At 33.6% G+C, this 27414-nt stretch overlaps 5 protein-coding genes across 8 annotated transcripts; 2 read left to right on the top strand and 3 right to left on the bottom strand.

Annotated features, from left to right (window-relative positions):
- Positions 1-1368: 1368 nt before the first annotated feature.
- On the bottom strand, positions 1369-5900 carry LOC105198488. Of its 2 annotated transcripts, XM_011165209.3 has the most exons (5): positions 5705-5900; positions 4644-5336; positions 2782-3145; positions 2143-2310; positions 1369-1977 (listed from the first exon to the last, which is right to left on the bottom strand). In XM_011165209.3, exons 2-5 carry the CDS (start codon positions 5018-5020, stop codon positions 1768-1770), a joined length of 1119 nt encoding a protein of 372 aa, XP_011163511.1. In that variant the 5' UTR covers positions 5021-5336; positions 5705-5900; the 3' UTR covers positions 1369-1767. The 2 variants fall into 2 exon arrangements, with proteins under 2 accessions (XP_011163511.1, XP_025992325.1); XM_026136540.2 differs by having other exon boundaries at positions 4644-5900.
- A 2116-nt stretch (positions 5901-8016) lies between these two features.
- LOC105198493 (probable ATP-dependent RNA helicase DHX34) lies at positions 8017-13972 on the top strand. Of its 3 annotated transcripts, none has more exons than XM_039446136.1 (16): positions 8017-8394; positions 8519-9356; positions 9488-9654; positions 9749-9955; positions 10127-10259; positions 10401-10549; positions 10652-10884; positions 10974-11160; positions 11268-11462; positions 11533-11742; positions 11862-12230; positions 12477-12652; positions 12764-12874; positions 12962-13083; positions 13244-13502; positions 13625-13907. In XM_039446136.1, the coding sequence occupies exons 2-16, from the start codon at positions 8600-8602 to the stop codon at positions 13905-13907; spliced, it is 3558 nt and encodes a 1185-aa protein (XP_039302070.1). In that variant the 5' UTR covers positions 8017-8394; positions 8519-8599. The 3 variants fall into 3 exon arrangements, with proteins under 3 accessions (XP_039302070.1, XP_011163532.1, XP_039302069.1); XM_011165230.3 differs by having other exon boundaries at positions 8478-9356; XM_039446135.1 differs by lacking the exon at positions 8017-8394 and having other exon boundaries at positions 8600-9356; positions 13625-13972.
- On the bottom strand, positions 13894-15839 carry LOC105198525 (GPI mannosyltransferase 2). The gene has a single exon (XM_011165266.3). It carries the CDS (start codon positions 15787-15789, stop codon positions 14293-14295), a length of 1497 nt encoding a protein of 498 aa, XP_011163568.1. The 5' UTR covers positions 15790-15839; the 3' UTR covers positions 13894-14292.
- A 150-nt stretch (positions 15840-15989) lies between these two features.
- On the top strand, positions 15990-27056 carry LOC105198516 (dual oxidase 2). Its single transcript, XM_011165254.3, has 26 exons — positions 15990-16199; positions 17057-17410; positions 18254-18447; positions 18560-18806; positions 20020-20247; positions 20363-20446; positions 20854-20939; positions 21015-21296; positions 21394-21569; positions 21681-21802; positions 21871-22068; positions 22139-22246; positions 22341-22480; positions 22563-22823; positions 22923-23063; positions 23135-23310; positions 23771-24291; positions 24379-24609; positions 24723-24816; positions 24945-25155; positions 25257-25377; positions 25471-25700; positions 25883-26041; positions 26107-26262; positions 26340-26468; positions 26658-27056. The coding sequence occupies exons 1-26, from the start codon at positions 16091-16093 to the stop codon at positions 26784-26786; spliced, it is 4887 nt and encodes a 1628-aa protein (XP_011163556.1). The 5' UTR covers positions 15990-16090; the 3' UTR covers positions 26787-27056.
- On the bottom strand, positions 18803-20020 carry LOC105198508 (pyruvate dehydrogenase E1 component subunit beta, mitochondrial-like). The gene has a single exon (XM_011165242.2). The coding sequence runs from the start codon at positions 19941-19943 to the stop codon at positions 18852-18854; it is 1092 nt and encodes a 363-aa protein (XP_011163544.1). The 5' UTR covers positions 19944-20020; the 3' UTR covers positions 18803-18851.
- Positions 27057-27414: the final 358 nt, after the last annotated feature.

The raw sequence follows: 27414 nt of genomic DNA, 5'->3' as shown, positions 1-27414 counted from the left end.
CTCATGAAATTTCATCCCATTTTATACCGTTTGAAAGAGAGAAAGAGAGCGCAACTCTCTTTCTTTCTCTCAATTAAGGCATCCTCAACTTTAAATTTTCTAATAAAAAAATGCGAGGTTTTTTTATGTGCGCAAACAACACTAAAAAATGATAAAACATGGATACAGCATGCGCCAATAACGATTTAATCTTTGGCGCGGTCGCACCTCTGTCGAGATTTTACCGTCAAACTCGATAAACATTGCCACGAAGATGTAATGTATTATACTTATACTCTGTAGTGCAAAAATTATAAATGTCGCATTGCTAATGTTTTCGCCACGTTTGTTAAACGAGCCAATTTCGTTATCAGAAGTCCAAGTGATTTTTCCCCCCTCTATCGATTTCTCATATAATATTTATCAACTTTTTAAATTTTATATGTTTATCTTGAAAAAAGCAAGACTCTCATTAAATAATTCTATTATAATAAAAAGAAAATTAATTTAATTAACTCGTCATTTATGTTTGCGCGTTTAATAAACGCAACAGTTTAATAATAAACATGTCTTGTCAATTTAAAAGCGCGTATATTTTGTTCGCAATTTCTGTTCTAACTATCAGATATATATTCTTTTAAAGCTTCGGCTATACGTGTTCTCTTAAGGCTATTCGTTCTTACGTTCGAGTAATTCGCTAATGGATCGAGTCCGTTCCTGGAATTGTTGTTGGTTTATGCAGGAAGAACTTGACAAAGAAAGAACGTACGTACGGTGATAGGACTTGTTTTTCAAACTTTTTTTCCATTTAGACTCTTCATGAGTTATCTCTATCTTAAACAGTTCCACGTAATTAATATTATTTTGCAAGGTGGTGTTTAATTTCTCTCTCTTTCAAAAATATTTTTCGCACAACATGCGGCGGATCGAAAATTGTGGTCGAGAAGAAAAAACGTTTTTTTACATACTATTATTTCAAAATCACATAAGAAAAATATTCATCTTCCAGCGAACTTTTAAAGAGCTAATAAAAAAATATTGTTCCTCACTTTCAAATTGTATCGTGCTTCGCGATAAAAAAAGTTTGACAATCGTCATTATTTTGTTAATTCTCAGAGAATTACACATACATACACACACACACACACACACACACACACACACACATATACACATATTTCTAATTGATGGCAGAGAAACAGGAAATTCACTATTTTCTTCTGAACATGATGAACAATCAGGAAAAGAATTGTAACGTAATCTTGCGGAATAAAATAAATTTTTTATTTTTAATAATTTTTTGTGGGATTTTATTTATTAGTTATACACACAATACTTAAAAATACAAAAAAGGTTATTATCAATGCATTTAAAGAGACATTTATAATATTTTGATCACACAATTTTAATTTTGTTACATCTAAATCAACAAAGTACAAATAAAATTATATATTGTTTATATCAATGGAGAATTAATTATCTATTAAAATATTAAATTACTAGTATCGCTTAAAGAATTGAGTCGCAAATAGAAGATTCTTTACATTGTTTTTGTATTATCAAGTACTTGAAGAGAAATGTCAAATCTTAATTATGATGGCATATCCATTGCTCCGATGCAACATTACACTTATTCGGTATTCGTCACGCAGTTTTACATGAGAGTATATACATGCAGTCGCATGTATATACTCGACCGTGTTCACGCGAAGCAACTCGGTTTTCAAATAAGTCTGTGATTCAATTTTTGCCTAAATAATGTTGGAATATAACAACATTGCAATTGATTCATTCGCTCACGTACTTATTAAGAAGAAAGATAAGGACAAATCCAACGACTACCGATAGAAATTGTAAAATGCCTGCGAATTTGCGCGAACTTTTATGCCATCTCGTCCTCTCTCTCGGGAGAACTTCGCTTACGGTAACGTACAATAAAGTTCCGCCTGCCAGACCTTGCAAAATCGGCAACACCAGCTTGGACCATTCTGTATCAGCCTATGCATATTTGAAACGGATATTAGAGTTGGATGTTCCTCCAAGTTGACGCTATTGTGCGCGCGCGCGTACACACACACACACACACACACACACACACACACACACACACATCATTTCAATAACTTGATTTGTCGAGAGACTTGTTTCTCTTTTCTTGCTTACCTGAAACGTTAGCATGCCGATGCCGATTCCGATGACGGATCCAATGGCAAATAGAAAAATTGCAAATACTAATCTAGGGATAGATTTACTAACTCCCGCTAATTCCAGTCCCAAACAGAAGCCGACGACAAATTTATGTGATGCTACCGCTCCAGTTAGTAACAACACCTTAAAAAAAAAAAAAAAACGTATTTACGTAATAATGCATACAAAATCGATTAGGAAATCTATGACGACAAAATTGAGATTGTGACACAAGTGCAATGATGTCCCGTAATTGAGTGACTTACACAAGTAAAGCACCTTATATACGTATAATAATATATCTTTATCCGCGTTTTGGTTTGTTTCATAAATACAATATACGCGTAATGCAAAGATAAAAATAGTACGTATAATTTCTGTCCCGCCTTCCCCCCCTCCTCCCCCCTCTCTCTTTTCATAATTAAATTTACACATATTTATAATAAAAATATTAGGCAAATTGAACAAACAATCTCGTTGTCGCAATACACTTGGACTTGTAGTCGGTATTCTCTACAATCCTTCACAACTCCAATTTATTTCTCTTGTCTCATTACTGTCTTGTCTATTTATTATTATTCCAGTGGATAATAACGAACGTGTCTATGTACCTACCTCGGAAATTTTCGTTTGCAAACCTATCGCAAGCCCTTCCAGGACAGCATGTACAGTGAGAGCGAGAGCGAGACCGGCGAGACCAGTGTTGGCATCGATACATTGCTCGCCGTGATTTCCGTGACATAAAAATGTATTTTCTCCACTCGATGACAATCTCGAATGACAGTCACATGCGACACATCGCGTCGTGCCGTAGTTACTAAAGGTCCACGCGTTATTACCAAAAAGATTTTGTCGATAATCTCTGTTGAGCGGTAATCTCACTTCGCCCTCGGACATGTAAACCTTGTTGTCTTGCGTGGCGGCGGCAACCGTGCTGGCGTTATAACCGACACCATGGGAGTGATTCCGACAGTTCAAACTGAAATTCAAGATAGACGTAATTCGATCAAAGGGAAGCAAAACCGAGATCCACGCAAAGGTATGTTATGTACAATATATATATATATGTATGTACATATGTACATACGCGCGCGGTATAGGCCGGGGAGCGAGGAGACGAGACGAGAAAAGCATCGAGAATCGGCCGCGTGCTCAAACGACAGCGACCTTTTCATCGTCAAATGTTCCTAATGTCACAACGTCCTTCTGCCATTGATATTGCAATGGGAATATCACGGAATTGAGAATGCTACAATGTCGCGCGTTACAGCAATGTTATTGTACATTGAAAAGAGCAATGAGAGAAACAAAATGCATTTTATTCATTTCAAATTGCATATAAGGGAATCGTGTGTAATAGGTATATTGAATATTGCATTTTGCAAGCAATAATTTCTCAGTAGCTTCAAGAGACAAGAAAATTAAAGAATATTGAGCAAAAAAATGTTGGGCCAGTTTTTTCAAATAGTTTACTCTCAAGCATGAATGTAAAAGTTGCGTCCACATCACGGAGAATTTAAGGATATTCGAGATGTTTATTCAAGTCGCTGATAGAAATGTTGATAGCACTCTTGAGAATAGACAACATCAATGATATGTAACAAATAAAATGGTTCGAGTGATCGTTTATCGTTATTACGATACAAGTTCGCTTGGTTCATCGTGTTCATTTTTCATCTTGATATTTTGCCATTTTGGTACTTGTAAGGTATTTTCGAGGATCAAAAATAGCCCAACAATTGGCCAAAAACACCAAGCCAAGTAGTTAAAAATAATGTATCGTTGACTATTGTATCATCATTAGATGGTCTTTTATGTCTACCACGATCCATTAATTTATCTCGAAAGTGATCGCGCGTGCAACGATTTATATTTCTTCCCCAACGTCACGACGAGCAGGCTTTTGAAATTTCAAAAGAAAATTTTATTCTATAATAACTTGATTATAACTCGTTGAAATTTTATCTAAAGTAAAACAAAAAAGTTTCAATGAAATTATTATCTTTGATAACGATATCATAAATGATGAAACCCGTGAAATTAAATTGCCTATAGTACAGAGAGAGAGAGAGAGAGAGAGAGAGAGAGAGCGCAGCTATTTTTTCTTATTCGCATTATTTTTGACGTCTCGAGTTGTCCGCGTTTCAAATTATCAATATTGATTCTTACTAAAATAGTTTTTGTAAAAGATGAACACACATGTACGTTGTAATTTTGATACCTTTATCATAAATATAAAAATTAAATCAGTTCGATCATGATGCGCGAACATTATTGTTTGGTCGTTTATCAAATAATAATGGACGATTGATGTCACATGTGTATCACGTGGTATGTAGAAATATTAATTCGAAAATAAATGGAGATATTTTTTGTATTATTTATTTGATTCTATTTTGAAAGGAATGAGCGAGATGGGCGTAGAAGCAGGGAAGAAGCTTAGGTCCTCCCTCTTGGACTCGGGTACACGTACCTACCCTCGCTCGCGATCGTGCGCGATCCTAGAAGAAGCCGTAAGCCTGGAAGAGTGAGAATCCTGCATCTCGGAATTATGATTAGCGCCTCGGCAAAAATAATGTACACACTCGTCGACGAGATACAGCATGAGAAAACCAGAGGAGAAGACCAGCTCGGCGTAATCCGGTAGAGTTTCGCGCACTTCCGGCAAGACGTGAAGCGTCGCTGTGGCTAGGAGGACCCCGGCGCCGAAGCACAGGGTACATGAGAGCAGCAACTTCTGTTGCAGATTGCGAGTACGCGAGACAAAGCAAGCGGGTGCGATGCCGACGACGAAGCTGCCAGCGCCGATCAGCACCATCGACGCCAGCTTCGCTTGCACGGCGTTGCTGAACATGGTCTCTATATAGTATATTACAACAACTGGTGGCGGCTGATGCAGTTATCTCGCGTTACACGATCTTTGACGCGCTTCCCTATCGCTCCTTGCTATCTTTCTTCGCGATGACGATTCTCTTTCTTCCTCTCTTGTCTCTCATCTGACACCGCACCGGAACCGCGCGCGGTGGTTCGTGTCTTCCGGAAATTCCACTTTGACCTCGATCCTAGCACAGCAAACGCGAGACTTTGATGAAGACGTTGTGCGCAATGGCACGATGGACTCGCGCGCAACTGTCTCAAGGCGCGACCCTAATCTGACGGTGATGATAACACTGAAAGAAAGAAAGAGAGAGAGAGAGAGATCGATCGACCGACACTTGACTCCATCCAGCAAATCTAAGAGGGAGAGAGAGAGAGAGAGAGAATCTGTTACGATTTTATCGCCAAGAGTCTCTCGACTAACGCTTCGCGTCTAGCGAGATCTTTGCTTATCGAACGCGAAACGATGTCAGCTTTGAGGCATATCTCTCTCTTTCTCTCTTAAAATTTTAGATACTGTAAAATCTTAATAATGCTCAATGTAATTTAATGCTATTCAATGATATGAGATAACTAACGCATAGGCAATTTGACACAACGACACTATTTGTCAAATGAAGCTAAAAAGAGAAACGGTATATTGGTGATGATATATACTCACGCGCGACGCAAGCGATAAGCGATATTACCGAAACAGTTGCTGTTATGTCTCTGAAGATGCGATCTCAATCAACTTGTGCATGATCGCGATAAGTAATGGCTACGCATGATGCGCACAATAAACAAGTCATTATCGAATCACGAATCACCTCGCGTGGGTACACACTAGCGACAAGAGAAAATTCTCTTTTATTAAATCTTTCTAAAAAAAGATATACGCACACTTATATATATACAGTTTGCGACAAAAAAATAGCAATGTTTTTTTTAATGATTATTTTATAAATTACAAAAATACAATTTCACGTTACATAGATATTGTATGTTTATTTTTACAACATATGTATGTACGAAAATCATAATACAGTATTTGTTTTATCTGTAAAAACAAAAGAATCTTTGAAAATCGGTGCGACAAATTAATAGCATAGTATTTTAAGTAATCAAAGTCTATTGATGTTTACCAAGAAAAATTAATATTTAATATTTCGTAGAACCTCCAGATTTTTTAATAATTGAAATCATTCACTTTGAAAGTGATCCATAAAGTTTTTTTCATTTGTTTGATTAATTTTTCCCCATTCTAATAAAATACATTCTTTTTAATTACTAATTACTTTATACTATTGAACTGTCTTCCTTTGGCATAAACAGTTCTAGCAAGATCTGCCCACAAGTTTTCTATCCGGCTTATATCCGGAAAACGTGCTGGCCATTTCAAAAGTGGAATATTAGTAGTTTTAAAATAGGACTTCACTACTTTTGCACTATAAATCGTTGCATTTAACTTATTCAAATGTAAACTGCTATCCTTATAGCATGTCTTTCAATTTATTCACTAATTAATTAAAAAAATAAGATTAAAATTTACGGAAGAACATATGCATTGGACTAAAAAATGGAAAAGAGTATTGTTTAGTGATAAAAAGAAATTTAATTTGGAAACTTCCATCTTTCGGTTTTGAAAGATGGAATTATTATTATTATTCATGGAATTATTATTATCGTTACTTGCGAAAAGAAACAAAAATTTTGAGATTGTCGTCAGATTGGTGGTGGAGACGTAATAATATTGGTATTGGTTACCATGGGAGAACAGATATAAAATTTATTTTGGGAGTAAAATGAATACCAAATGTATTTAAACTAATTAATGAACAAATTATAAGACAAGTTATAAGGATATTCGGAGAAGAGTTCACATTTCAACAAGATAACGTAGCGGTTTATAGTGCAAAAGTAGTAAAGTTCTATTTTAAAGCTAATAATATTCCGCTTTTGGAATGGCCAGCACGTTCTCCGGATATAAACATAATAGAAAACTTTTGTAGGCAGATCTTGCTGCATGGAGCTGTTTATGCCAAAAGAAGACAGTTCAATAGCATGAAGAAATTTAAAAAATGTATCTTATTAGAATGGAAAAAAATTAATCAAATATAAATAAAAAACTTTATAAATCACTTCCTAAGCAAATGATTTCAATTATAAAAAAGTCTGGAGGTCTACGAAATATAAAATATCGATATTTCTTGGTAAATATCAATCAGACTTTGATTACTTAAATACTGTACTATTAATTTTGTCGCACCGAGTTTTAAGGATTCTTTTGTGTTTACAGATAAATTAAGAATACTATATTATAATTTTTGTACATATGTTGTAGAAATTGGCATACAATGTATAGATACGTGAAATTATATTTTTGTAATTTATAAAATAATAATTAACAAAACATTGAATGTGCTATTTTTTTGTCGCGGACTGTATATACCTATGAATGTGTACCTCACTTGGAAGTTTAAAGTTTTTAATATCGATATTTCAAAAAATTCTACAAAACGTTTCATTTTATTATAACCCTGGTGAAAATTTTTCTCAGATTTTTTCAATATATAATTTTTCAAAATTTTATGTATATTTGTATAATTTTTAAAAAATTTTTTAAATTTTTTTATACGACTTTAGAATACATCAGAATTCAGTGTATACGAAAAATTCTTAGAAAAGATATGTAGATTCAATGTTCTAATTAGCATAACAACTCTGAGAAAAATTCTTACTAAAATCAACAAGTAATATATTCACCAATTGTATAATCCATGTCGCATCACATATTGTAATCCTTATGCCCGTTTTTTATTTCTTTCATTTTCTTTAAATTACACAAACATACTTTTCAATATGGCATCTCAATATTCTAATAATTTTAATTTTTGTTTAACATTTACTTTGCTCGTATGTTATGATTCAAAATAATCCAATCATCAAACAATGTTTTTTAAATGTCTTTTAAATATTTATTCTTCATTACAATGTTTTTTAAATATTTAGAAAACATTTAAAAAATATTGTTTCCTGATTGGGAAATATCAATTTGGCTCTGCCAAAGCGGAAAGAAATGGACATGAACCTTGAATCAGCTGATGACTTATTTATATCACACTGATGGTATAATCGATAATAAAATAGACAATATAATCAACAGAGTAATCGATGTTGGTCGACGGTAAAAAAAGATGTCTTTGTAGTATGAGTACATGTCAAAAGATGTAGTAACATCTCGCGCACATGTGACAAGTGATTATCTTAAGAAGACTCTCTGGTCATTTGACGTTTGTGGCACAGATCGCACCAGATCGCACCAATGGCATTTTCGAGCTGCATTATTCAATGTGCAAAAAAACTAACAAAGTATGTAAAAATATTAATAAAATGTTAAGTATGAAAAAAGTTATATGCACAAAGGAATAAAACGAGGAACGAGTTTTTTTTAGGAAGGGCATTATAGGTCAATCCACTTCAATTCTATTTTAAGGTTATATAGGAAAAACAGAAAAAAAAAGTTGAAAAGGTGAGGTTATGGCGCAATATACGAATTAAATTACGACGGTGCAGAATGTCATCGAGAAAGGAAATAAAGCAACGACGTTCCTCCAGCCACAAAAGTAGACGTGAGGATGACAAGTATTACAGGAAGAAACATCGCGACGATCGCGAAAGTGAAAACCGCGCGAGGACCTCTTCAAAAAATGAAGCGCGAAGTGATCGAAAAGTGCATCACAAGTTTTTCGATCACGCGACTAATTCTCAATCGCAAAGTTTATCCTCGGAAAGTCATTACGAAGATAGCAACGAGGACTCGTATTTCAGTAAATATAAGCGCGAATTGAATCAGATTTTCATGGCAAACTCTAATCTCGTTCATGACGTCGTCGACTTTTGGAAATTTGTCGAGAAATACGAATCTGTCAAGAAGCAATTGAGCGACAATGACGAATCTGCGGCTGATTCCTCTCTAAATTCTATCGGGCTGCCGGAAAAGTATCACAAGTCCCATTGTCTAAACTTGAAGCTTGGTTTGTCTTATGGAGAATTGTTTACCAGAGTCCCGGAAATAAAACCATTGACCGAGTCACGATTGCTCAAGTTCAAGGATGTCATACTCTTGTATTTGGACTTTAAGCAAAAAGAGAAATTTGCCAAATTAAAAAAGCTCCGAGATACGCAAGCCAACTTGCCTATCGCACGATACAAAGAAGAAATTATCAAGATGATAAAAGCCGAGAGAGTGATCATTGTGGCAGGAGACACTGGTTGCGGAAAATCTACTCAGATCCCTCGATACTTGTACGAAGCTGGTTTTCGGAAGATTGGTAAAGTGCTTTCACTACAAGCGTTACAGTCTTAACATTTTGTATCATATTTATAATTGCCCATTGTAAAATATGTAATATGTAAATGTTTTTTTTTTAACTTTCAATCTTATTTGTAATAATTTGTGCAGCATGTACGCAACCTCGAAGAATAGCATGCATCTCGTTAGCGAAACGAGTTGCTTTTGAAACATTAAGCGAGAATCTTAGTAGAGTTGGATATCAGATACGTTTTGAGAAACAAAGAAACCAAGAAACAAACATTACATTCATAACGGAAGGTTTATTGTTGCGCCAGGTGGATATTTCACAAATGTCTACAAATTATTTATAATTATTTTTTATTATTTGTTAAATTTCACAAAGAAATTACACATTTTTCTTTTACATAGGTGTCTGGTGAATCAACTTTATCCGCATATGATGTGATAGTTTTGGATGAAATACATGAACGTCATCTGCATGGAGATTTTTTAATGGGCATTATGAAATGCATAATTTATCAACAACCCGATTTAAAATTAGTGCTAATGTCCGCCACTATTAATATAGAACTTTTTAGTAATTATTTCGCAAAGGAAAATGTTAAAATAGTAGAAGTAAGTCTTGGTACACATTTCGGTAATTTTGGAAAAGAGAATAATTACAATACATTTTAGAATAATTAACAAGAGCTTAATACCCGCACGCCAATGCAATTTTGTCTTTATTTTTTTTCTACAAGTCAAATATGTCAGATTCCACTGAGATTTTGCATATTTTCCACATAGGTTCCTGGAAGATTATATCCAATTCAATTGCTTTATCGTCCTGTGACTGTAGAAGATCTTGGATACAAAAATGATCGATTTAATCCTAGTCCATATGTGCAAATAATGCAAATGATTGATCAAAAATATCCAGGTAGGAAGATCTATATATTATATGACAAAAAATTAGTAAGGTAGTAAAAATAAGATTGTTCCTTGTATTCATTATATTTGATTTAAAATTACAAATACACAAATACAAGTTGAAATAATTACAATGAAAAAAATATTTTAGCTGATGAGAAGGGCGATTTATTAATATTCTTGAGTGGAATAAGTGAAATTACTGCAGTCGTAGATGCTGCCAAGGAATTTAGTACAAAGAAAAATAACTGGATAGTTTTACCACTTCATAGTACTCTCTCTATTACCGATCAAGACAAGGTATATTTCTACATTATTCTGATAAATCATTTTTACATGCATTACATTACATTACATTACATTAAAAGTATGCATTGAAAAGTCCTTTCTTCTTATTTCTAGGTATTCGACTATGCACCTGACGGTATTAGGAAGTGCATTGTTGCAACTAACATTGCAGAAACTTCTATTACTATCGATGGAATCAGATTTGTTGCGGATAGTGGAAAAGTGAAGGAAATGAGTTACGATCCGTCGTGTAAAATGCAAAGACTGAAAGAATTTTGGATAAGTAAGGCCAGTGCGGAACAAAGAAAAGGAAGAGCCGGCAGAACTGGACCTGGAGTTTGTTACAGGTAACTCATCTAATATTGTGAGTTCTACAAATTTATTTCAATGATTTTATATAAAAAAAAAAAAAAAAAAAAAAAACGTTTTTTCATAGAATTTATTCAGAGGAAGAGTATAAGACATTGGAAAAATATTCAACGCCGGAATTACAACGTGTACCTTTAGATTCTTCATTGTTACAAATGATAGCAATGGGACTTCCTGATGCGCGAAAGTTTCCATTTATAGAATCACCACCAGCCAATAGTATAGAAAACGCTATACTATCCTTAAAAGATCATGTTGGTTATTATTATAGAGATGTGTGCGTGTATGTGTGTATGCGTGCACGTTATTTTTTTTCCTTGTAAAATATCAGATAAAGTTGGACTTTTTTCCTTTTTCTTAGGGTGCACTTACGGATAACGAAAAGATTACATGTATCGGTAAAACCTTGGCACGGCTGCCCGTTGATATCACAATAGGGAAGATGTTAATAATGGGATCAATTTTTCATCAAGTGGAACCCGTGTTGTCATTAGCTGCTGCTCTAAGTATACAAACCCCGTTTACCAATAGGGCTTATAGGGATACCGAATGTGAGGTAATGAGTACAAGATGACTGTGTTACAATATTAATTACATAATGAAACAATATTGATAATATGTTGCAGACATCTAGAAAGAAGTTAGAATCTGATCATGGTGATCCAATAACGTTACTGAATGCATTTAAAGAATGGCTGGAGGTGAAGCAAGAAAATGCTCAAGAATATAGAAGTAATAATAATAGCAGCAGAAAATGGTGCAGAAGAAGAGGTTTGGAGGAACAACGATTCTACGAAATGACGAAATTGAGAACTCAATTTAAAGACTTGCTCCAAGTTAGTTTATACCTTGTGTATTTCCTATATGAATACTTAATATTGTTGCGACAAGTATCTAATACTATTTTTTGTTTGTTTCTATGTGCGTGTACCTTATATAATGTTTCTACACATAGGATTGCAATTTACTCAAGAGTCTCCCAGAACCAAATTCTTCTATGACGAGTGCAGAACGTGCAATAAGGCATGGAGAACTAAAACTGTTAAAGTCTCTCAAAAGAACTTATAAACAGAATGAACCTAAAAGGCGTAAACAATTAAAAGTAGAAACATTCGAGATACAGTTTGAAGATGATGATGAGAATAATGGAGAGCTTGATATAAAAGATATAGAATTTCGAATGAGAAATGACTCGAGTCAGGTGCAGAATCTGTTAACGGCGTCTACTGCATGTAGCTATAAAGATTTGACAATGTTGAAATTGATATTATGTAGTGGTTTATATCCACAATTCGCTTGTGCCGACGAGTTTAATTATTGCAAGGTACAAATTATAATTTTGTAATGTATATAGTTCCTCTAGGGTGATTCTTATGATTGTGCCAATACTTAAGGAATTTTCCTTTTAAGGTTAGAACTTAAAACTAGAGAAGATATTATGAGTATAGATGATTTTACGCTTTCTGAATTATAATAAATTAAAGAAAATGTTCTAAAGAAATATTGATATATACTTACGAATCATTCTATATATTTAAAATAATTTAATGTATATCTTTAAACTATTTAGTCTATGAGTGAACAATTGTTTCACACGAAAGCGAAACCATACGTTGCTTTGCATCCAATGAGCTTTTTTGGAAATCATCCACAAGTTTTGCAAATTGAAGAAGAGGATGTAATGCCAATACCAGGCTTTAAGAACAAGTCTCCTATTAGTTCTAAACATCAGATATTGGCATATCTGTAAGTTTTTATTTTATACTTTAGAGAGGGAGGGGGTGGGCAAAGGGAGCTCTGCAATAACTTGTGAAATAAATTTATACGTTTTGTGTAATATGTTAATATTATTGATAGATCCCTTTTGGAAACTACAAAACCATATCTGGTAAATACTTTACGAATGCCGGCTGCACAAACATTGTTTTTATTTGCGCATGAAATAGACACAAATAGCACATTCTCTATGTAAGTACGTTAACTTTGTAAATTTTATATTTTCTAGTGAGATAGCAAGAGTTTAGTGTGATAAAAGATAATTTTTATATTTTATAGAATAGCATGCGATTCGTGGCTGATGTTAGAATTTCCTGTTCCTGATAGTGGTCAAAATTTGTTGATGAAAGCTGTCAAGTTAAGAAATAAGTGGGATTTCTTATTAAATCAGCAATTGCAAGGTAAAAAATATGCTTTTTATTTTGTGTGTTTTTCTCTTAACATCCAAGTTAAATGTGTAGTAAAATTAAAATATTTAACACACATATATATATATATATATATATATATATATGTGTGTATGTATGTATGTATGTATGTATGTATGTATTCTTTTTTTAGGCTCTGGCAGTGTTAACGATGAAAGAAAAGATTTTAGTAAAGTTGAGCAAAGTCTTACGCAAGAACTGATTGAATATATGCATACCACGATACCGTACACTATAAGACGGCTGTTACCAGCTGATTTAAAAATGATATATGTGGGTAACGGCAATAATGATACGAGTATAGAGCTTAATCCTTTTCAACCTGATTTTAAGAGCATACCAAATGTAATTAAAGGTGGAGTCCATGTAACAGACAATATTACATATAACTGGTAAGTACAAAAAAATATTAATGCGTAAGACGATTGTTTAAATTATTATTGTAAAATTAAATATTAGATTAATACAAAGATTACAATATCTTATTGATGAAACTTTAATCATTACATTACAGTATAAAAGAAACTAATTGGAGTGAACAGTTGATCGCAGAAGTGCAAGAAACCGAGTGGCATTGTGAAAATTGTAATCTTCGAGCAATCCTATCGAGTATCGAAAAACTTCAACATCAAAGCTGTTGTATAGTCGCAGATACGATTAGTGTTGCTAAAGAGAATGAAAATGTCATACGTAAAGCTAATAGTCAAGCATACGAATGTCCTGATTGTTCACTAACATTATATCTCACGCCCATCGAAATATTGAAGCATAAAAAATTACATATGAAACCAAGCTAATATATTTATTGACTGTATACATGGATTGTAAATGGAATATATGGAATATATCATATAAATAATGATTAGAAGGTAATGTTTCACATGTTACAAATATTTTATCAATGAGTAACATTAGTTCACAAAAATCTATACATATATACATGTGTACTTATTTCAGAGTATATAAAAATAGGTTCCTTATTATTAAATATATATTTATACAAAATTAATATTTTAATATAATATTTACAAGCAGTTTTCGACTTCAAGGATTCATTCTTTACACGTACAAGAGCTTTATATCTTAGAGCCTTTATTTAGAAACGTTTTTGCGATAAAAAAAGAGTCAAAGGCAGCATGTTTCATACATATGGGAACATATTTTCTCTGTCTTATAGGCGTATCAAGTCCATGGCAAGAAATTTGAAAACATAAAGCATCCTAAGATTGTATATCCTATAAAGTAAAATAAAACAAATTTATCTTGCAATGTATAACGTTTTTGAGATAAAAAAAATACTTTCCATTTAGAGCACATATTTTCGTTACTTTCGTACTGTAAATCGATATGATCGGTACCTTTGTGAGACATGATCAACGCACAATACCAATATATCAAGGGAGTTGCAGAGGCTAATAAACGGGTGCTGACTTGGATGTGTACAAAAAATAAACAAAACATAGTTAGAAATACTCCATGTACTATAAAGACAAACATATTTAATGGATATTTTACTTTAATAGTATTTTTGCTTTTTGCCTTGCTATCAAAAAATCCCAACAAGTACAATTCATTCCTATATTCACAAGCAAATTCTTTTATACATTGCAACATGATATACAATATTGGGAGAGCTAAGATAAAATTTGGTATTTGTTTGAATTGATAATATTTTAAGAACCCGACATTCCAATATGTCTTTTGTACGTATGAATACGCTAAAGGTACACTAGCGTTACACCACAATGAATCTGTTCTACCTGGTAGAATCAAATTATTTTTTACAGCATATTGTAAAACGTTAACTGGCAATAACGACTTATCGAATGTGGAAGTACAAAATTTCATATAATTATATATTTGTAAAACAATAAATGGAGATAGCGATATAATCATTGTGCTTAATATGGTGAAATAATTTTTTAATTTAATTGATTTTAAAATATGCCATAAGACTAATAATATGTCGATAATATGTTTTCGTTGATGCTTTTCTATTCTCTTTGAATTAGATAAAGATAGAGCTTTTTTAAACTCGAAATATATAGGAAAGCCAATGTTGACGACACCATTTGATCTTACCAAAATTGATAAAGCCAACGGAAAATAGATATTGGACATATACTCGATACTTCCGAGCATAGTGTAAAATGTCAAATACGCAAACATGGATTCTGAATATATAGCCGAGAAAAATATGCTAGCTGGATTTATACAATAAAGTATCGCCGCTTTGTACGCTGTTACAGTATTTTGAAACACACGCTCAGTTAGATCATAAAAGATAATAGCCGACTTTACGAAACATATGAAATTAATCAAAATTGCAGCAATGATCATCGTACTTTGAATGTTGAATAGAGGAAATATTTTCGTCAAAATAACGGTGACGATGCGAATCGTAGCTGGATACAATGGAAAGAAAGCGAGAATGTTCTCGTATGTGTATCCATATCTTGCAATATGTAAAAAATATTCTCCGTCCCAACGTGTAAGACCATTAAATAGAAAATAAATTATTCGATCCTGGAAGAAAACTTTCTCTGCGGAATCCAAAGGTCTTTTAAATGCATCTGCTTGATGATCGGGGATTAATACATTGAAAATTATTTGTAATATTAATATTGTGATTCTAGTGACGATCGCGAACCAAAGAACTTTCTTTCTCGGTGCATACATTTTTCGCTACTTTGGCGTGTACTTCTGTAGTCTAATTTTTATATAATCACATCTAATGAATTATAAAGGAAATAATATTGTATTGTAATCATATTGCTCGCGATCTAATTATATCCAATGATTCATATTTTTTCCTGTATGTGTATTCTTATCGCATGGAGAGGAAGAAGTCGTCACAAACGATACCATTCGGTAGAAAGTGCTGCAGCTCCGAATAAATGAGTCCTGGAAGAGATAATTCTTATGTGACATACGCATAGTACACGTATGTTTTTTATGTGTCGCATTAATAGAAGACAATATGTATCTTATTTTAAACATATTTATTGTCATAATTAATTTTTTATTAATTACCGCACAAAACGCATCGGGACGGCAAGCTACAACACCTGCACCAAATTTGAATAGACGTATGTATACATATCTCATAAGCTAGTATTGGGTATTAGTCAATTAATTTTGTTGTTAACCAAGAGATAATGGACTAAAATTTAAAATATATATAGTTATGATTAACGTGTAATCAATTAATGAAATTAATTGTCAAACGATTTTATATAATTAAACGATTAAATTTTCTCTTAACTGAAATAATCGATTAAAAATTAATTTAATGTGATAAATATAATGGACACGATTGATTATTGAAACAAAAAAACACATTTAATAATTATTTTTTTTGTTAAAAAATAATGTGATTGATCATTAATTTTTAATCCATATTTAAACAAATTATAATTTTTATGAATAATTATGAATTTACAGAATGCGTTTGCCAAATCAAAAAGATATTCAAAATGATGTTAGTCACAAATTCATATTAGTCAGTAACTTATTATTTTATTTATATTAATGTCATTCAGCCATCAATCAATTTAAAATAAATGACTAGAATTAACGATTAATAATCACATTAACGATCAACTACCTAATCGGCAATTATTTTCAATTAATCGAATGAATTGAATCATAATTATATACAATTTATTTTAATCAATTTATTTTATTCCTTAAAATTTAATTTCTTTTAATGCCTGAAGTTTTTTTAAAGCAACTAAATAAAGAACTAAAGTTTTAGTCATAATTATTATTAATCGATAAATTGATTAAATTTTGCCCAATATTGATATAAATTGCTTATAAATTTGATAGCTTTGTGAATCTTATCCCTTGTAAGATAACATGTAAAGTTTAACCTCCTTTCTCATTTTAGAATTTTCGCATATTGAACTAACATAAAAATATATACGTCTCTATTACATGGTAGATTTTAAGAAGCCGGACAAGAAATTGGTTCGTGAAACGTTCGATAAGGACTTGACAGATTGGTTATTTACTGGATGTTGGGGTGGAAATAATAATGAACCGAATAAATGTTCACCGTATCGCACTGCAATCGAATATCCTGGTTACGACGGGTGGTATAATAACGTTGGAAGACCAGAATTGGGTGCAGTTGATACTCCGTTGTTAAGAAGACTGCCAGCGGCTTATGAAGATGGAGTGTATAAACCTTCAGGCTCTAAAAGACCAAAACCATTAGAGATAAGTGAGAAGCTGTTGAGTGGGAAAATTGGATCTAAATCAAGAACAGGGAGAAACGCTCTCCTTGTATTTTTCGGTATACAAGAAACGATAGTCTACGACCATTTTTAAAATATGTCTATGTGTGCGAATGCATACATGCATGTATACAGGGTGCAGAAAAAGTACCGGGACAGCGAAATATCTCGAAAATTAAGCATTTTAGAAAAAATGCTTCAGATAAAAGTTGTAGGATTTCAAAAGATCTATTTATTGATCTTATCAGTTTGATCTTGGATGGCGTTGCCAAGGTCAAATCGAAATTACATTAACTTTTTAAAGGACCCTATTGGAACACCCTATTTTTAATTCCAGAATCTAATATAGCTGGCGTTACTACAAAAAAATTATATTTCATTAAGTACTTTCCAAGTTGTGAGGCTTGAAAACTACAGTGTATTATAAATTTCAAGCCTCATAACACGAAAAGTACTTAACAAAAATAAACTTTCTTGTAATGTTTTAGAAAGTTCTTGATACCAGCTATTATATTTTGGAATCAAAAATAGTGTTTCATTTAAAAAAGTTAATGTGATTTCGATCTGACCTTGGTGACGCCATCTAAGGTCAAACTAACAAGATCAGTAAATAGATCTTTTGAAATCTTACAACTTTTGTAGGAAACATTTTTATGTACAATGCATTCTACAAGTTATTTGCATGCGCTGATTAAAATGACTCACCCTGGATATGCATATAAAATTTCACACGTGCACACGTACGCATATTTATCAACTATTATTAGATGTGTGTGTTGTTTCCACACACTTTTAAATATTTAGGATCTTGGAAATTAGACATGATGCTTCTACAGATTATAGAGCAATATATTTTATACAACTGGAACAAGTGCAATTTACCAAAAATGTTCGCTCGACAGGTCAACAGGTGGTGGAGGAAATTTTAGATGCTCAGAGACCGGCATGTCCACCCGAGTATATCAACATAAAAATTCCGGAAAATCATAGATACAGAACAATGCTAGACACTAATCTTAGACACACAACAATGCCCGTTTTACGTACGCGGTACGATCATCGGACGGGTCATTCGCCGAATAATCCTCGTCAACAGGTACGATAGCGAATTCGACCTGTGTTTCCTCGAAACGCAGATGTATTTGTGAAATGTTAGACTATAGTGGGACCGACCAGTACTCAAGTCTAAACGTTGACATATATCGCAGCTGAACGAGATTACGCCATTCATAGATGGTGGATTGATTTACGGTACATCCAAAGCGTGGTCTGACGTTTTAAGAACAACTGCCAGTGGAACATTGCAGGAGGGTGGGCAACTCGCGTCGTCAGACTTTCCTCCTCTTTATCCCGACTACAACACCGTTAGACTACCGATGGCCAATCCACCGCCGCCTATTCATCATCATCAATACGTTTCACGGCATTACACCGAGAGTGTCACCAGATATTTCAGTGAGTGAAGAACTTTATTCTATAAATTGCGAAATATCAGAAACTTTAGAATTTTGTGCCACAGATGCGTTTGGCGTAGTCGGCTATGTGGTGATCCTTCGGGGTACATTCGTACTCGATCTTCTCTGAATAAGGCATTGGAACGTCGATGCCGGTGCATCGAACCGCAGGTGCGTCTAGCTGAAAGAAGACTGGATTCTCCATCACCGTCGCAACGATCTCGGCTCCTACTCCGCATCTAGGCCAGCCGAGTTCGATGGTCATTAGCCTGTGTGTTTTTCCGATCGACTTGAATACTGTGTCCCAATCTAAAGGTCTCAGTGATCGTAGATTGATAACTTCCGCCTCGATACCTTGGCTAGCTAACAAATCGGCCGCTTGAAGCGTATACACGTACGCGTGACCGTGCGTCACTAAAGTGATGTGCTTGCCAGGTCTCTCCACTTTAGCCTTGCCGATGAGTATCTGATAGTCCTTGTCCATAGCTTGATCCGACAGGGGGAACTCGATGTTGTAAAGAAGCTCGCTCTCTAGCATGATTACGGGATCGGGATCTCGCACGGCTGTCTTTAAGCAACCCCTGTAATCCTCGCAGGTCGACGGTGACAGGACTTTCAAGCCGGGCGTGCTCATGAACCACGCGGCGAAGCATTGAGAATGCTGCGCGGCCAAACCTTTGGCGTTACCGTTTGGACCTCGGAACAGGATAGGAACGGGGAATCTTCCTGCGGACATATAAAGATTCTTCGCGGCGCCATTGACGATACGATCGATAGCTTGCATGGAGAAATTGAAGGTCATAAATTCGCATATCGGCTTTAGGCCCAAGAGCGCCGCGCCGATGGCGATACCGCAGAATCCAGCTTCCGTGATCGGTGTGTCGATCAACCTCTTGTCGCCGTATTTCTTCCAGAGGCCGCGCGTTATCTTGTAAGCCCCATCGAATTCTGCGACCTCCTCTCCTATTATAAACACCTTTTCGTCTCGAGCCAATTCCTCGTCGAGCGCCATGTTCAGTGCATCGCGCACCGTCATCTTCGTCACCCATCTGCGAGACGTTTCGGTGAAGATACGCTGTTGCGTTACTCGCAGTATCCGTTTACAATTTACACTTGTCAACAGTCGAGGAAGATACATGTTATGAGCAAATTTATTTTTGTTCGCTCTACTTTTCGATTATCGATTTGAACGTATGTATGAAATTTTTTTTCAGAATTAGGAAATCCTCGAGGGAATGAAAATCCGTTTCTCCTGACTTTTGGTATAATATGGTTCAGGTGGCACAATTTTATAGCGTCTCACGTTCAACGCCACAATCCAAATTGGTCGAGCGATAAGATTTATAACGAGGCCCGTAAATGGGTGATAGCGACTCAGCAAAACATCATCGTCAACGAATGGTTGCCTTCGTGGTTAGGGAACATGCTTCCTGTGTATGAAGGTAAAAGAAATTTTCCATTTCGTATACACGACACAGATAACGATTCTCGTTTAAAATTACTTGTAATTTAATTTTGCTTGCAATCCAAATGACAAAATTTGTTCGTTGTTCAAAGGTTACAATCCCAATATCGATCCGCAAATTGAACAATTTTTCCAGTCAGCTGCTTTTCGCTTCGGGCATACTTTGGTTCCACCAGGTAAATAACGGTCATAACTTTTTATTAATTGTAATAAATATTGTTTCCAATATCTGTATCGACCTTGACACGATTACAAGCAACGCTCCAATCAAGCGAACAATATTAATTTTTCTACCATACTTATATGCATGGCCTATTTGCTCTTATTGACGTATTTTCGTTTGCGTCTTTTTTCCATTCAATTATGGCTACGTTCGCTTCAGCGCTCACAGCGCTTCGGCGATCATTTCAACCTTGCTATTTATTAAATATTTAAAACAAATGATGCTAAAGTAAAAACTTGATTTTGTAACTAACATTAGCAGATAATAATCAAAGATATAAACTACGATCTAATGTGTGTGCGTTATAATAATTTTAATAAAATGACATTGGCACGATAATCGCTATAGTCGCACTATTAGGTGTATACTTGCGCAACTATGGGAGGAATAATTGTTCCTTGGAACCGTATCCAATCAGAACGTGCAACAATTACTGGATGTCACAGGTATCCTGACTCTTTTATGAATGTTTCAAGTTTTGATTTTGAAATTCACGTAATGTACATTGAATCGTTCTTTAGAACTCTCTCTACGCCAATTTAACGAGAATAAAGGATATTATCGACGTGGAGAAATTATTAATGGGTATGGCTGTTCAATTATGCGAAGAAGAAGATCATAAAATTATTGATGATCTGCGGGGCAGTTTATTTGGTCCACTAGAATTTTCCAGAAGGGACTTAATGGCTCTTAATATTCAGAGAGGACGTGATCATGGGGTACCTGATTACAATAGTGCCCGTCGTGCTTACGGTCTAGCGGAAGTTAAACACATATCGCATTTTAATCGCGTGGATGTATCGGTATGTTGTATGAAATCTATTTTTTCATATCTTTGATCGCAACACTTATGTGTAAAAGATTATATATGTATATATAATCATTTGTACTTTATGCAAGATCCGGGAGGAATTTCTCAGATTGTACAACAATTCATTCGATGACGTGGACGTCTGGGTAGGTGGAATATTAGAGACTGGTGACGGACCTGGAGAGTTGTTTCAAAGAATCATCCGTGATCAGTTTCAGCGAATTCGCGACGGTGATAGGTTTTGGTATAATAATACCGCAAATGGGTGCGTAATCGCAAATTATTGCTTTTAATTTTACCGTTTTACGCTTGTATGTTCCATATTTTCCGTATGATTGATTCAATAAATATTCGACACGATCTTCTTTTCACGTAGACTTTTCACCGACAAGGAAATAGAGAGATTGGAACAATTATCGTTTTACGATGTGTTAATGTGTACCACTAAAATGGACTGGAATGATATTCCAAGGAATCCTTTTAGAGTTCCTACCACGGGTAAATAGATGGTATATAAATTTATTGGATGGCAATTAAAAGATAGATACATATTGTTACATTTACAGTGAATGGTATACATCCCAGTTGTATCAATAATAAAATTGTGAAAGAAGGCAGATGTACAAATGGTCCCTGTTTTCATGCTGATCAAATAAATGAAGACACAATTGAGAATTGCACAAAGCTTGAAACTTATGATTTTTTCTCGAACAGCAATGTATCCTTCATCTTAACATTTTTAGGTGTATCAACACTATTCTGTGGTAAAAATCCTATTGTTATTACTACAATCTCATGACGATCTCATATCATTTAACGTTAATTTTCACGCAGGTTTTATTACGTTTATCGTTTTCAAGATGCAATTCATAGATAGAAAAACAGTGAAAGAAAATGTTAGGAAAGTAGACTGCAGCGATAATATAGATATTATACATACTGGTAAGTTTTCAAGCACGTCGTCAAATATGGGTGCGTGCGTGCGTCATATTACACGTATGTACTTATATCAATTAAATTGTTGCTTTGTAAACAGCTAGCGAATGGCAAGAGCCAAAAACTTCACTAAGACGCGTAATATTAGTGCCAAATATAAGAACAAAGCAACTGGAGGTGAAAAATCAATTGGGATATTTGATACGTGCGGTGGATTTTTCATCAAACAGCAACGCGATGGTATTTTTTCTTTTTTTCTTTCCTTTAACACGCGCCCGCGCGCGCGCGCACATGCATTAATTACCTTTCTTTTTTCTTACAGATTTATTGTGCATCCGACAGTTATTACATGTTGATTCGCGTAGATCACAGTTATGATTTAGTGTTGAAGTTCGATTCTGATTTTTTGAGAAATGCATTTATAAAAACGTTCAAAAAATTTATATCAGAAATTGCAACGTCCGAGGATACACGCTTAGTGCAAATGATGACTACTACCACGCATGCCTTACTGAAGCAAGCGATAACCAAAAAACACCGTCAAAAAAAATTAGAAATGTTTTTTCGCGTTGTATTTGCACAGGTATCTATCTCTTTTTTTTTAATGTAAAGTGTGTATTTACCTATTTTAACTAGGCGAAACTCTACATGTAATATCTACATGTCTACGAAATGTTTTTAGGCATTCCATATCGCACATACAGAAGAGGAAATCTTACAAATAGATTCGACAGTGGCACGAGAAGTAATTTACACCGAGTTGACCATTATAGAATTTGCGGAAGCTCTGAGTATGAGACCGGACGCTGAATTCGTAAAAAAGGTTGTACATTTGTACCAAATAACAATCTAATGCGAATATTTGGTACATATATCGAAAAATTAAATTTGCAGATATTTTATCTAGTGGATAAGGATAAGAATGGCTTCATATCGTTTCGAGAATTTGTCGACATGTTGGTGATATTTCTCAAGGGATCCGCTGAAGAGAAGATGAAATTAATGTTTGATATGTATGATATCAATGGCACGGGAAGACTAAAGAGAGAAGAGTTCTCAAATATGTTGAGGTATATTTGTAAATTGTTTAATTGCTCAATGCCCTCTTGTGCATATTCTTTTATATGTATTATAGTTTATAAGGGTTATTATCCACTAGGATAGTAATGACACTAATGATTAATGTCCCTTTTGCCTCATGGGTCTGGAAGATTTAGAGCATCCTTATTTATTCATATGTTGTGTCCATTTCCACCAATGCAGATTAACTTTGATCTCGATTTATAATCAATCTTAATTTATTCCAATTCTAAGAATTAAAAAAAGATAAAGAGTAAATTAAACTGATTGCGAGATCAAGGTTTATTAATCTACATTTGTTATCCCTTCGATTTTTAATTAAAACATGAAAATCTGCTTAAACGAACTATAAATTAGTTTTATTTTAAATCATAAATAGGAAAAAAGTTTTTGCTCGCGCATCTCTCAGAGAAATAACGTAAGATTAACGTAAGATTAAACCCATCATAGATCATTTATGGAGACTGTCAATGCTGATGTCACGGACAATGAACTGGAAACTTTAGTGCAATCCATGATGATTCATGCAGACTTGGCGAATAAAAAAACGATAAATTTACAAGATTTTCAGCAGATACTAAGTGACTTTAATAATAAATTTAATTACGCGGAGTTAGAATTCAACGTACCTACGGATGGAAAAAGCAACAGGAAACTTCACGCGGGTGTGAAAACAGTTAAATCAACATTTATCGGTGAGGTACAAAAGACGGTGGAGAGCCTCTATGCCGATCCCAGCGAATTGCAATTCAGAATTGAAGGGAAAATTGAAGGCGAACGAGATACAAAGAGAAGGAAAAGTAATAGCGAAATGATCGACAAGGACGAAAAAATTGTCGAAGAAATAAAGAAACATTCAGATGATTATTGGTATCCTATAATGAAATACCTTGCTAACAAACGATTGCAGATATTCTGGATATGTTTATACACTTTGTTCCTACTTGGGATTTTTGCAGAGCGAGTATATTGTACGTCTTTATCCTTAAACATCTTTAATAAACTATCTTTATCTTTAATCAACTTTTTGTGCCTTGCAATGAATGTTTTCACTGCAGATTACTCCGTACAACGGGAACATTCTGGCTTGAGACGAATATTAGGATATGGTTTGACTATAACGAGAGGTGCAGCGTCAGCTATGATGTTTACCTATTCCTCATTATTAATTATGATGTGTCATAACACTATCACTATTCTGAGAAGTACAATTCTGCAATTTTACATTCCTTTCGATTCAGCAATCGAAATGCATAAATATATCGCTTGCTGGGCGTTGGTGTTTACTGGTGAGATATCCTTAACTTGTATAACTTGTGTATACACACCTGCATATATATATAATCGTGTACTTTCCCTTTAAATTCTTCTCCACGTAACTTTTTTCTTTTAATACTTTTAGTGTTACATATTATTGGACATGGCTTCAACTTTTATCATATATCTACGCAAACTGCCGATGATCTGACGTGTTTATTTCGCAATTATTTCCACGCGTAAGCTTATCTTGCCTTTCAATTATTTTAATCATTTTATTTATTATTATATCGTTATTCGCGCTTGTTTGCGTCTTGCAATGCATAATACCGCACGTTGCATGCGTTACATGATTATTGACATCTAGGACGCACGAACTTCCAAAGTTTCACTACTGGTGTTGGGGTACAATGACAGGTATAACGGGAATGCTTTTAACCATTTTGACTGGATTAATTTTTGTATGCTCGTTATCGATGGTACGCAAATCATTCTACAACTGGTTCTCTTTTGTACATTCCTTGTACCCAATTTTCTACATATTGATGTTTTTACATGGCAGTGGAAGATTAGTGCAAGTAATTGACAATAATTGATTTTCTATAAAACTCAATTAAATGTTTACATTTGTAATTATTTGCATTATTATTTGAGTGTAAATTCATTCCATCTTTAACAGGAACCGTACTTTCATTATTTCTTTCTGGGACCAGCCGTTCTATTTATTCTTGATAAAGTCGTAACTGTAACTAGAACGACAATAGAAATACCAATACTCAAAGCAGAAATTCTGCCATCAGGTACTTTTATACTACAGTTTCTGTTTGACTGTAATTTTCTCTCATTTATTCATCTTATTCCTCAGATAAATTCACGTGCTACATTTATTGTAGGTGTCACATGTATAACATTTCTCAAACCTTTAAATTTTCAATATAAATCTGGTCAATGGATTAGAATAGCATGCCCAGCGTTAAAGACAAACGAGTATCATCCATTTACTTTATCTTCTGCGCCACACGAAACAAATTTAAGTATACACGTTCGAGCGGTTGGACCATGGACCACAAATATTAGGGAGAAACTAGAATTGTGTACCACGTCTAATGAAAACTTGCCAATGGTAAATCTGCATTATATTGCAAATTCTTTGTTTACTATTCTTTATCATTATCACTATTATATACATACATTTGCACAAATAATATTGCATGAGATATTTACTAAAAATATTATATATATAATATTTATTAATTATGAAATTTTGATATATATTATTATCATTTTCAAATCTTGATATTGTAGATTCACATAGATGGCCCATATGGAGAAGGTCACCAAGATTGGGATAAATATCAAGTGGCAATCATGGTTGGTGGTGGCATAGGTGTTACACCCTTTGCATCGATACTTAAAGATATCGTTTTTAAATCAAACTGCAAGTTAAACTTTGGTTGCAAAAAGGTAATAACTATAGCTATCAATATTGTGTGATAAAAAAAGGAAATAAAAAACTATTCAATGTATAGATATATTTTCTTTGGGTAACAAGAACACAAAAACAATTTGAATGGATGGTTGACATACTGAGAGAACTCGAAAAAGTAGATGTCAATAACATAGTATCTATTCATATCTTTGTTACTCAATTCTATCAAAAATTTGACCTACGCACGATACTTTTGGTAAGACAATGCACCTGTTATAACTGACTAGAGCCTGTTATTACAGACTTTTATAAATAATTAAATATTATTTACAGTATATTTGTGAACGTCATTTTCAAAAGATTTCAAACAAGTCTTTGTTTACTGGCTTAAAAGCTGTGACACATTTTGGACAACCAAAGTTTTCTCAATTTTTCTTGTCTATAGGAAAGTTACATCCTACTGTAAGTACTTTATTACTATTGTTATTATCATCACAACATCATTATTATTATTATATATAATCATTATTACCATTGTAATTATCATATAAATATATATTAATTTTATTTATCATATAATCTTTTTGGATCCTTATTGCATCATATTTGTTTCTTCACATTATGTGTACAGCAAGACAATTCTTTTTTCAGATAAATAAGATTGGTGTTTTCAGTTGTGGTACACCAGCTATGACACAAGCTGTAGACGCAGCTTGCAAAGCGATTAATTTAAGAGAAATTAACGATATGTTATTTCAACATCATTATAAAAGCTTCTAAGTTTATGGATATTTTATATTTGATAAAAATTCAAATATTCTTTATATTAATTATAATTTTGACAAATCTTTGATTTTTTTGTATTTTTGTATTTCCAGTGATTTATAATATCTATATTCATAAAATAAACATTGAAGAATGAAAACTCTGCATTGCATTCATATTAATGTTAGGATTTTACAAGATAATTGAGTGTTTTTTTCATTAATCAATTGTATATGCATCATATAATTAATTAAATATCAATAAAATTATGCAAAATAATTTCAATAACATTTCTCAATGGTCCCAAGTTATAAAGTTTATTTCACATATAATATCCTTTTACATAAATAAATACAAGCTCTTCTCATGTGTGTACTCGATATCATCTAGTTTTTAGCTATGATTAAAGGTTCTTTTTATTTTATCTTAATGTTCATTACTATCAACCTCAATTTAACTCTCTTTCTCTTTATATTTCACTAATTCTTATAATTAGAAAATCTATTTAAAAATACATGAATAATAAAACTCGAGAATCGGTTACTACATTGTTAGAAAAAATATGTGGTATGCGAGAAATACATACTTTTCATTCAGTTTTTTTTTTTACTATTCTACTTGATAAAAAGTTGGAAAGTTACCT

This window comes from Solenopsis invicta, chromosome 2 (assembly GCF_016802725.1).
Source record: "Solenopsis invicta isolate M01_SB chromosome 2, UNIL_Sinv_3.0, whole genome shotgun sequence".
NCBI classification, from domain to species: domain Eukaryota; kingdom Metazoa; phylum Arthropoda; class Insecta; order Hymenoptera; family Formicidae; genus Solenopsis; species Solenopsis invicta.
Note: the sequence above shows the minus strand (reverse complement) of the source record. Positions and strands in the feature narration are given on the sequence as shown.